The 12,765-nt window shown below is 38.6% G+C and overlaps 1 protein-coding gene across 1 annotated transcript in view; it reads right to left on the minus strand.

Moving 5' to 3' along the window:
- Positions 1 to 10,867, minus strand: part of ipo11 (importin 11) — a 117,217-nt gene extending 106,350 nt beyond the window's left edge. Inside the window, exons 1-3 of the mRNA XM_073466068.1 lie at positions 10,784 to 10,867; positions 4,971 to 5,120; positions 1,316 to 1,416 (exon numbers count right to left, since the gene is read on the minus strand). Coding sequence (XP_073322169.1) covers positions 1,316 to 1,416; positions 4,971 to 5,108 — 239 coding nt within the window. The 5' untranslated portion in view covers positions 5,109 to 5,120; positions 10,784 to 10,867. The remainder of the gene's footprint in view (positions 1 to 1,315; positions 1,417 to 4,970; positions 5,121 to 10,783) is intronic.
- Between the last annotated feature and the right edge of the window lie 1,898 nt (positions 10,868 to 12,765).

Consider the following 12,765-nt stretch of genomic DNA (forward strand, 5'->3'; position numbering starts at 1 on the left):
AGAGGGAGTTTTTTCAATTTATCAAAAAATTATATTTCTGTCAGAAGACCTTTTGACTTGTCACAGCATAAAAAGCAAAGGTGGAACTACTACTATAACATTAATTATAGCTCCATTACTCTTAAGTGACTCAGTCAGCCATGCCAGTGAAGCACCAAGCACAATAGTGCAACATAATTCTCTTGAGAGATCATCTACATTTGGCTAGTTTCTCACAGAAATTAAAGAAAAAACAAAACACATGCACTTATAATAATGTAAAGAATATTTCAGCATGTAAGACCAACATTCTCTTATGGTTTGAATCAGTGTTTTTCAATCCTGGTCCTCGGGGGCCCCTGTCCTAACACACCTAATTCAAATGATCAGCTCATTATGCCACTCTTCTGAAGCCTGATAACAACCCATTCATTTGAATCAGGTGTGTTGGGGCAGGGAAACATCAAAAACCTGTAGGGCAGGGGGCCTCGGGGACCAAGATTGAAGAACTGTTTTTTTATTTAATAATAAAACTGACTCAGCTGGAGTACATACTGTAAATCCCAGTGATAATAAATAACAGAGTAAAAATGCTACGTATTCTGACCTATGCCTTGTATAGTGACACCACATGCATTGTGCTTCCCACGCAGTGTCCAATTCCTGGATCAATGACAAAGGACCGAAGCTAATCAGATAAATAATCCAAGGGCCAAAACCTCTTGCACAGCACTCTGGCAAATGAAATTCAGTTTACTGAACTACTGACAGGGGTGGAACAACTATAAACAAAGGAGAAAACTTTAGAAAGAAAGTAGAGAATAGCAATAATTTGAAGTGGTCGACGAGTGGCCACAGAGTGCTGAGGCAGGACTGATTACCTCCGGCCAACCTGCAGATTTAAGAGCAAGTGTTCAATTCAAATCTAACAAAAGCCAGCTAGTCAAGTACCCAAAGACCGACTGTAGGCTTTGAATACTCAAAGCTGATCCACCAGACACAGAGAGACACAAAAGGATAAACTGTGTATAAAATCAGAGCACAATGAATATGAATAATCAGGATGAAAGGTAGAAAGAGGAAAGCTGTGAAAAGTCGTGGAGACAGAACTACAGACGTAAGCTATTACTGGTAAAAGAAAACACAATGGGGGAAAATGAAGGCAAATATCTGTGACAAAAAAGGCTAAAAAACTGGCAGGGAGATTAAGACTGATGAATAGAGACAGTAAGGAGGAGAGAATAAAGACAAGCAGTGGAAGGGAGAAGAAGGAAAATAAAGAAAAAAATGAGACGCTGACAGCAATAGGGAACAAGAAAGAGGAGCAGGCACTTACTGAGGCGCTACTCTCCTCCAGTATCTGTCAATGCCATTTTTGAAGTACAGCACAGCCAGCCACCTGACGTTCACATCCAACATGTGGTTATTGAAGATATTCTATGGGGGGAAAGAACACATACATGCTTAGCTAACATTGTTTTTTTAAAATTCGACTTAGTAATACCAGGCAATTTAAAGACTGACTCAGTTTAATGATGTGTGACAGCTCAGACTAGATGAAAGAAAAAGTCCAACCAAACTGAAGATACTGGTGCAGAGCCATAATGGCATGCGCTGGCATTGTGATATATGCAAGTGTATAAGTGTCTGAGTTGTACACACTAATGCAGTTTTATTTCTTCAAAGTGCTAAAAATTCTGAGTGGGTAAAGGTAGCCATAACTCTAGAAGATCTTTCTGCGTGCTGTCATGGCATTCTCCTATTCACCGTAAAAACAGGAGCTCCAAAAAGAGCAGCACAGTATTATCAGAGATCGGAATTTTGGCTGTAGGGCTGCAACTAACAATAATTTTAATTTTCGAGTAATCTGACGATCATTTTCACAATTAATCTACAAATGTCAGAAATTATGAAAAGTGCTCATCACAGTGTCCGTCCTCAGAGCCGAAAGTGACGTCTTCAACTTGCTTGTTTTATTCAATCATCAGTCAGAAAAAGTTTCTGCTTGAAACTTATCGATTATCAAAATAGCTGGTAATTAATTTTCTGTAATTGATTAAGTGCTGCAGCTCTTCTTGCCTCTTACTTTTCAGGATTAGGAGATGTAGGGAAACATGAGTTAACAAATGGTTCATAACATCCCTCTGTTGTATCAAGGAAATAGAAGACTATTAGCAGGGCTGCACAGTGCAACTACTGAATTGAATCTGAAAGTTAAATTCTGCCCACTCCACTTTTTAAACTTTTATTAGATGCATCAGTGCAACTTGATTTTTGCTGGCCTGGCTGACATTTGATTTATCGATGCTGTCCCTGCTGTACTGTCTTTGTAGTGATGTACAGAGACATAACTCTCCTGAATTAAAGGAGACAGGGTACACTGCACGCCTTTGGCTTAATTGATATGGACCATGGCAGCACAGGCTAAATTAAAGCAATAAGTTTTTGTGTCTCCAATAACACCAAGCCCCACCATAAATGTTTTATAAATGGCTATGAGACATAGTAATGACAAAAGTGTTAATAGCGAAACATAGTTCATATAAATGGATTTTCCATTAATGGAGCATGATTAACCCCCAAAGTTTACATGGAGTCAGTGAGTAAGCTGTGGGCTAAGATTTAAACCCCATTTATTTAGCCTGTTTGATCACATTTTTGGCAAATTAGCTATTCACATTTCCTGTTTGTAATGTACCCATTAGTGTACAGAAAACTGACTCACTTCGACACCGAAGAAAACTTGAGAACATGGTGATTCTTAGGAAAGTGCTGGAGTTTTAGGGAGCATCCTTCAGACTTAATGGATATTTATTCGCGATAATAACATCCTCCAAGAGTGTAAGTCGCATGAATCATGTCTTTGTGTTCAGATTTGACAGAGTTATGCTTCCGAGTAAGATATGGTGGCACACATTGCAGCAATTGTGTGGTAAGGGTCTATTTTGTCACAGCAGCAGCTCCAACTGCTGATCGTGTCTATATAGTAAATCTGATTTTAAAGAGAGAGAAAAGATGGTAGAGTATAAACAGAAGATTTAAATGCCTCCAAATCCTGAAATGTTACTATTTATTTTATACTATCTTTTATACTATCTTTGTTTCAAGATTTGACTTTCTCTCATTCTTGTTAAAGAGGGAATCTCTTCCTCACTGGATTTCACATGTAATAAAAATCTGCTTCTCTTTGCTTGTTCATCTGGAATTACTTGCTGTCATACTTATCTTGGGATTCAGCTACATTTTTATCCTAATCTGACCTCAAGGCAGGCGCAAAAACTTACACAAGGTTACTTATATTGTTTATTTTAAAATGCAGATACTGTGTAAAGATTAGATGGTGCACCAGACAAGTCAGACAAATTAAATGCTACACAAGCCACAGTTTTATTGAAAAATGTGTCATCTAGGACATACATTGACTTAAACAGGACATTATATAGCCTGTAACCTCTAAAATCTTTTTTTTTTTTTTTTTTAAATACAGAAAATAATATATTTTTGGAGAACAGAATAAGTCTTTGTGCTTGGCTAGACAGAACACACCCTAGGCCAATTTCTCTACTGAATGCACATGAAACTGAAATTCATCTTCCAATTTAAGACGGAGAAGCAAGCCTATTTTCTGAAGGGGTTTTTTGGATCAACATAGGCTTTGTGATAATATATGTACACCAAAAGTTAAATGCTTGTCAGGGCATAGAGGATGCCCGCAGACTAAGCTTTGTTGAATTCTTCAATATTGAAGAAGATCAAGCGTGATTAAAACATGAACAAAAGTGAAAAAATGTTAATTTAACTATTAAATGGAGGTTTGTGTATTCCTTTAACACGAATACCTCTGTCTGTTTCCATACCTTTCACAATCTTGTGATTTGTTGTGGCTCTCAATTTGTGACTGTGCAGATTTAAAGATATTCTCCTTCTGTTAAGAATTGACCAACAAAGAAATACGCCACAATAGTTTTTTAATTTACAGGGATGCAAACACATGGATGGTGAATGTGACAGCGTAATATCATTCAGCCAAGATACACTCAGATATACTTGAATAGACTCGGATCATAATATACAACAACGAATTGTTAGTTTGTCCCCATCTTATCCATACTCTAATGAACCTGGTTATTTATCAATACTCTAACAGTTTCTTTTTCATTCCAAAAGAATTGATGTTTTTTTAATAATCTTTTTTTTTTAAAGAATACATTCAGAAAAGGTTTTAACAGGATTTTGATTTTAAATATAACTAAATATTGTTTCAAGAGGGGCAACAGTAAAGTTTACAACAGCAAAGTCACTGTATACACTCAATAAGGCCTCACTGGAAACTAATCTAAAATGTCAGTAAAGTAAATTCTACTGCTGTCATCAAAATGCAATGTGAACTTTAGAAAGAATGAAGAACACAGACATCAGTCAGTATCAGTCTTTCATCCTGTCCTCAGTCCGTCTCCCACTGCTGATGTAATTCACTGCCTGCAGATAAGTTACAGCTTGTACAGAAAAGAGGGGCTGGTTTGGAGGAGTGGGACTGCCGTCAGTCAGTAGCTAGGTTTACAAGAATTTGGCCAATTTTAAGATATCTAGCAACCTAAGATAAATAGTTAGACTACATAGAGACCGATTCCATTTTAGATTGTTCGTAAAACTTTGTGATTGGCTTAACAAGCGCGATGTGGTTGTGTAAAATAACTACGGACAAAGCAGATGGAAATATCGCTTCTACCTTTTGTACTTCAGTTGTCAAGTAACCCAATCTGAAGTGAAAAGGTAACATTAGCCAACAAGCAGGTTGTTTACGTCCCTGATTTTAAGACATGTACAAATTCAGACTTTAGTAAAAAACTAGAGTGCATCAGAAATTAGCACAAACCCGACAACGCCCTGATTTTTTGTAAAATACACTGATTTTATGATCTCTTTTCATTGCAGTTTGAATAGTTTCCAATCCAGCAGATTTATTCAAATTATTTGGTATCATCCCTCACCAGAAGGACAGAGTAGAAGCCTGGCTGGGTCTCCCACTGTCGGAGCTGCTCCTCCGCAGGCTTCAGCACAGATGTGTCCTGACTGGTAGCCTGGGTTAAGGCTTGCAGCACCACTGAACTGGCACCGTCCATATCCATAGTTGGATATATCTGCAGGGGGAATATGAGAGAAGAAGACAAGAGAAGAGTTTCACTGCACTTCTTGTGAAAAGTTCTGGCTGAGGAAAAATATCTTTTAAACTAGTTTCACCTTAGGGGAAAACAGCATAATAAAACCTCAACTGAAAGCAGAGGCAGTCAAATTACATCTACAAAAAAATGTCAGAACAAGGAATAGTCTTTTTTGCTTTGTCTGGCTTTATCCATCCCCCCCAATTTTATTATAGATCAAGCAGTGCCAAAATCACTGTCAAACACAGTGAGAAAGAAACAAATCCTTCTGAATAAAGAAAAGCACACCGGCAGTCTTCTCTACTATGAGAAGAGCTGCTCTATGTCCCAGATAATATTCAAGCGCCCCAGCTTCAAAGGTCCAAAGGTGTTTTTCAGTTTCAAAAAGGAGTACCTAAGTCAGTCAGCCTCTGTGCCTTACAGAAAGGATTGTCACATAGAATAATAAACCTTTGCCTAACTAGGCCTACTGTGGGATCATGAATCCTTCCTCATGAGGTCCACATTTCCAAAGGAGTTTGTCAAAAATAGTTTATGAGAAAATATTACATGGTTGATCATTTCCATCTACTACAAAACATACCCCACGTCTCTTCTTCCTCAGCTTTGAGAACATTCCCAATTGTTTCAGAGAATATCTCTGACAAGCATGAGATGATACATTTAGAAAACTACAAATACATGTCAGTCAGTCAACTGAGCATGTTGTGATAGTACAGGCAGAAGCTATAAGAAGCAGTTCTTTCCAGATATAAAATTCTTAAAAACACACTTTTCTTTAAACAAAACAGTCAGATTATCTCAGTTAACATGCAGTTATCCTGAAAACGTGACTGTTTGAAGAAACTGTCATATGTGGAACCAGCAGAGGTAGTGTGGTGGAGTTGTTAAAACACGTGGGGAAAAATACTGAGCAAGGCTGCCATCTACAGCCCAGAAACAAATACCCAGCACCACGATCCATTGTGTGCTTCTGTAAATGGCATGTGAATTATGGTCATTGCCACACAACAATACAGTGGGAGTGCTTTGGCCACACTAGTGTCACATAACAGAGACTGATTCTTTTAATAAAGAGTCCATGAATTGTTAATTCAGTTAACAAATCTATAAGGAAGGGGTGAAGGGGTTAGACTGTTGCAACTGCAAACCACAACACAGCAGTGATTGCAGTTATTACACATGCACACTATTTAGGAAGGAACGGGTGTCCCTGTTATGTTTTTGCACATGTAAACAAAATATCCTGCTTTCAGGGATTGGATAAGCACTTATCCAAGTTTTGAGATGCCAAAATATGCTTGGAGAACCTGGATAGAAGCCGAGATACTGTGGTAAGTAAACACCTCCTCCAGGTTTTTGAAGTCTCTGCCATGTGGGCAGATGCATCATCAACTCAAGTTACGTATTCATTAGTCTGTCAGTAAAACAAAAATAGCATATGATGCAATCGTCATCTGCATGTCATTCTCATCTTCCATTACTGGTGATCAAACGGTGCAGAAGAGATAGGTATAACTGCACCGGTCAAGAGAGCCTGAAACCAAACTGTGCTCATTCTTCAAACTCCGCTTGCACAGAAATGAGAGGCTTGATGTAGAGCTGGCAAATTCAATTCTCCCTGTGGAATTGATACTTTGCAAGGTATCGTCTCAAAGTTAGAAATTCCAGTATCATAACAGTGTTACTGATGATGATACTGAATAATTGGGGTTGGGACTGAAATAAAAGCTGTTGCTTTGCCTCACTTTGAGTAAAATCCCATAGGCTTTGACTTTGTGCATTTTCAGTGGTGTAACTGGGAAACAGAGCATGCGTGTCATCATAGAAATAGACCATAAGGAGCCTGTCTGCGGGGCAGTAGCCTACAGTGTTGACAAGCTACTCTTGACATGTAGCCAATCAGGTAGTGTTGTGGGCAGGACACAGAAGATGATAAAGTGGTGACTACAGACAGAGAGAGGTCTCTTGCAACTCCTTTAAGTTTGTATTCAACATGATAATACCTTATGATCTCAATTAAAGGCACTGAAAAGAAACACACAAAGCAATTTATTATTTTTGACCGGGAGAAAAATGATGCTTGGTCTGTGGAATTTTTCATATACTAGTCCCCTTTCGTCTGTGACTCAAAAAGACCATTTCAGACACTGGTTGATTAGAATTCCATTGTCAGAGTTATGAATGAACCTTCGAAGCCACAAATTATTCAGTACAATCCTGGAGCTAAACTGCATTGTAGGGATGTTAATGATTAATGATTAAATGATAAATCAGCGTTAAGAATTTAATCAAAAGTTATGAACCGATAATCAGAGATGGGCACAGATGCATCAGAAAGCATATTGTTACAAATAAGGAATAATTAATTTGCTTATCAATTATATTAAAATAAAATCCAAAGTACCGGTACAAGAAAATGTGTTAAAAATAAATAGACATTCTAAACAAACTATTATTACATTTTAGCCATTTAGTCGTGTCTGTCAGGCCAGTTGTTGAATAGTGACATGAAATGAGTCATAATTTTGTGTTATTAAAGTAACGTTGTGTTACTTTATCGGTTCTTTTAGCAGCTAATGTCGCCTACTCTGATTTTGCAACATAGATCAAGTCTACACTTCAGTCAAATGAAAAACATCCAACATGTTTCATATATTATAAATGATTAAGTGATAATCAATTGTTAAGGCAGCCAACTATCAATTAAAGAAGTTGCTTAAAATGTGCATCCCTACGGCATTGCTTCACTAATGGCTAGTAGCTAAGCTGCATTTCTTGAATGATAGCTGGGAGCTAAACAGCATTTCTTGAATAAAGGCTGGGAGCTAAACTTTATTGCTGGCTTAGCTTTGTATGAGGAAGCAGCTGAAAGCGTATGAAGTGGAAACTGGGAAATTAGCTTATTAATATGAATGGGTTCAGATCAGATTTGTGTTTCAAGACTTCACCAACCTTTGGTTGCTGAGGTAATGACATAGGAGTCAGTAACTACATACTCTGATGACTTTCCGATGCAAAAACATGAGACATTTCAGCACTAAATTAATCTCAGAACATTCTCTCCAGAAAGGCAACAAAGTCAAATATAAATTGTGTGATGCTAAACTTCAGTTAAATAGTAACACTAACACTATGTTGTATCATATTAAGAACGAGCACTGGGCTGTCATTTCTGAGAAGGGCTCACAACCAAAGATTATGTCTCTGCTAGCCAGGGGAAGAAAGTGTGAGGCGCATCGGTCTGAGGCCATCACCCCATTGCTTTGCTCAATAATTAAGATAGATACCCTGCCAATAAGTATGGTAAAGGTCAAGGTATTTCAAAAGCTGGTTTGGTACCTCAAGCCCGACAGCATTTTGCCATCAAGAGTTACTGTGACTTAAAGTGAAAAACACTGAGGAGAAGAGGGATGGGCTAAAAGTCCAGCTAAACAGGGCAGACTAGCTCTGACCATAAAATACTGGAAAGCTCTCACAAACAAAAGCTATACCACAACTAGATTAACTGTCACTTCATCAATGTTGACTAGGTGATAAAGTCCAGTGTGCTCCTCACTCAGAACCTCTCTGCCGGGTATACAAGTGACAACCTCGCTGACAAGCTCAGTGAAGCAATAGAAATCCAGACCAAAAGGAAACCACCTCTTGTATTACGTGTCATTTTGACTTGAGCTTTACTTTTCTCGTAAATTAAACAATAAGTTAACCATTATTTGGGTCATACTATGTATACTAATTTGATTGTATAATCATTTACATATACGTCGCATGATGCTGATTTGAAATTGATGGCGGACCACTCCAGTACCTGGATTGAAGGGTTGCCAAGGAGTGCCAATCTTACCACTCTCCTGTCACAGTGGTATGGTAAACATCATAAACCTTCAAGCACCTATTGGCCAACCAGTTATTTATGAACCTTTGTTTGACTAGTTTATTAGTGAACTTGCCTGTCACAAGCTGCGCCACCGACCATCACAGGTAAATTCTCAACTTGTGGAAAAAACTGCTTTCTAAAATCAACCCGGACACAATCTAAATATGGCAAAAAAACAAATTTGGGCTGGCAGTCTGAACAAGGCCTAAGTCCTGCCTGTGTATGTGTGTCTGTCAAACTACTACTACTACCACTATTAGCGCATCTCTGTTTCCAGCTGTCATCAAAGGATGCCATGGTGATGGTAACTGCTCGAAACAGAAACAGCTACTTTTCTAGCTTCTCCAGCTGCCTCTTCATACAGTTATGCCAGCAATGCAGTTTAGCTCCCAGCTTTTAGTGAAGAAATGCAGGTGGTTTGTTGTTTGCACTATATTTTGCATCCTTCGGCAGCACTGCCACTTCTCCAACTGTTCATATTCCTTCCTACACTTTTTCATGAATTCTCTTCCTTTTATCTACTCATTCATACTTTCAGCAAAAGCTGCATTCAAACCTAATGTTCCACATCCTTGTGCATAATGATCATTATTCAACTTTTAAACCCTGCAATGCAATTTAGCGTCGGCCTTTCCAACATCTAGGATTTGCACTGATATTTCCTCAGAAACTGCTTTGTCTGGTTTACACATATCTTCCTACTGTGACATAAAAACGTCCTCTGTAAAAAAGATTTAATAACGCCAGATTCTATATAGACTGTGCTGTTTAATTAAAGCCCATCATGTCACACCTGTGCACGTCATTCACCTTACACACTGTATTAACCAGGTGAGAAATGCATGCACTCTCACCACGTATACTAAGAATTAATATCAAGAAACTTGCCTGTTGACGTACTACTTTAGGCTATTTGCAGAGCAATTATGTAAACTGTGTAACAGGTAGCTTGTCAACATGACGCTAACAGTTAAGTAAGGTTGTATCGTAGCTAACGTTAGCCTTTACACCTGTGCGGACGAACCTCTGAAGTCAACACGGCTCGATGAGGGGCTTATCCAGCATTAGCCAGCTAAGTGTCTGGTGTTTTGCATATGCGATGGCCTCTGCCGCTAGCTAGCTTAGTTGTCAAATGTTGGCTGAGTGAACAAGAAAGGCAACTGCAACATAACCATCCTCTGACGTTCATAAACGCTAAACGTTTAAAGCTTTAGCTCTGCCAACAAAAACTTAACTCACAATGCGGCTAAGATTGATTTGACTGAAGCCAAGTTATCATCTGCCTGGCCCTATTAGAAAATACAGTTGTGTGCCTTCACGGGCCTCTGTCGCAGCATAGGAACGTTGTTAAGGTAAAGATTTTAACATCTTGGTTATCAGATCTGATTAGAGGCGTGCTTCGAAGTGGGTTAGCTTGTTTTGGAAACGCAAAGGAGGACCAAAACATGCTCAATGGTAAAGGGTCGGAACGGAGCAGCAGCTTTACCATGACATTAACATGAGTTTCGTAGCCCAGGTTGCTTTAGTAGCGCTCTCTGCCCCTGTCACCCACTATGAAATTAAGACAACAGCCCATTCACTCGTGAAACGGGCGACACTGAGTTTCCCAAGCGTGCACACCCCAAACACCAAAGCTAACTTTGGGCTAGCCAGCGAGCTAAACTTATCCAACATGGAACCAAGGGCCGACAACGTCCGTCACGCCAAAAAACCTCTTCCTCCAGGCAAATGTCTCAAAAGAGAAACCTCAAACCGGACTCACCTTAAAGACTGACGGTAGAAAAGCAGAGTCTGTGCTTGTAACAGTGGCTGCTGAAGCTCCACCACTGGTAATGTAATGAGAGATGGAAACACACGCTTGTAGGAATGGCGCGAGCCACACAGCAGGCGCGCGCTGATGACGTATGAGGTTTGGCAGAATTCATCATCGTCATGAATGAACGCAGCCTGCTGCTGCTGCTGCTGCTGCAGATGTGCGGGTACCATCACTCCTTCATCTCATCAGCATTGTTTAGACTTATTTCTAAATATCTTTTATTCTTTATCTTGTATTATTTTATCGGTTAAGTTTGATTGATTGATTGATTGATTGATTGATTGATTGATTGATTGATTGATTGATTGATTGATTGATTGATTGATTGATTGATTGATTGATTGATGTCTTTTGGAATACATTACACTAGCCTTACTTTTTCCCGTTAAAACATTTTGATCCTAGCCAAAAACTTTGGCTAGGATTGTTTTTTTCCCCACTAACTCCAAAGCTGTATACACTGTCAACACATATAAACTTAATGTGAAATATTTGACACCTATTGCTTCTTTATAGTACCATAATTCCCTGCTATTTTATGTGCAAATTATAGAGAGAAGAAATTCTTAAAGCTACATCAGTGATGGGTGTTATGGATGAAGTGAGGCTGCCAATCTGAAAATCTTAACAATTAATAAACCTTAACTCTCACATCATACACATCATTCCTGTATGTAGATATAATTGTGTTTTGCTCCAAAAAGATTTGCTCAAGTTTTGGTTAATTCAGCAAAGTCAATACCTGAAAAATCTAAGCACTCAATCACATTAATGCAAAAGTCATGTGAAACTCAAGTATGGCCATAAATATATCCTGTTCATTGATTTGCAAAATAGCAATCCAAACAGACATATTAAACAGAGAGTGACTGAACAAGAAAAAGATACGAAGATGAAATGGTAAGCAAATTAATAACATCTCGCAGTAGACAACAGCATCATATCGGCCACCCTTAAGCTATGTGATTAAGTAATGTTTGTGCACTAAGGAGCAGAGAGACTCCAAAGGAGACTTACAGACACACACTCTTACCAGCTTATCAAGTGCTAACGGCTAATGTCCGTTCTGTTCTGAATCCAGAAGACACACCGCAACGTGAAAATCTAAATAGAGATGTGTCTTTGGCAACTTAACAATTACAATTTTCACTCTTTTGAGCTCTGATTCCAAAGTTAAACAGGTTCTGCAAGATACTCAGTTTTCTTCAACACCCACTTAATTACTGTGGCTTTTTTCCAGAAAGTATACATTCCCTCACACTTGTGCACACATACTCTTCTATACGAACACCTTCTTACACTTTGATCTCACTATTATACTGGTTACATTAAATACAATACCTGTCTGCTCAATGCAAGTGAGTGGTTGATGGCATAAGTTTTTGTTTGAAAAAAAAAAAAAAAAAAAAAAAAAAGAGACAATTCCAGTTAAAATGTTTCACACCCGGCTCAGCTTCAATGTGGTTTATTTTGCAGTTACCACACATACGGTGCATCCGTCAGGGAAACATTTGAGGAAGTGCAAATATTAGGGGCTAATAGTTTTTGTATTTGCACAGAACACAATTACAGGTACAGTGGGCAGGCAGAGGATCAGCTTTGATGGGAAGACTGGTTAAAGTTAAGTAATCCAGTTTGTTTTGTTTACCTGCCACTAGCGTATTGACTCATGACTCCTTTGGTTCTATATTTTTAAATACCATTCTTTAATCATGCGTGTGTCAAGTTCACTACTTTCCACAAGCTCTCTTAGCATTTTTAGGTTATTGAATAAACCACTCTGTTAAATGCCAAATCATATAAACAAAAGCAAAATGGCTGTCACAAATGTACCTTTCAGTCTAAATCAGCTTCCCAACCCAGCGCTGTTCACTCACAACTTAGAGAGGTCCAACAGCCCGATGCTCAAGTCTCAGTCTCCATTACTG

This window comes from Pagrus major, chromosome 5 (genome assembly GCF_040436345.1).
Source record: "Pagrus major chromosome 5, Pma_NU_1.0".
In the NCBI taxonomy this organism is placed as follows: domain Eukaryota; kingdom Metazoa; phylum Chordata; class Actinopteri; order Spariformes; family Sparidae; genus Pagrus; species Pagrus major.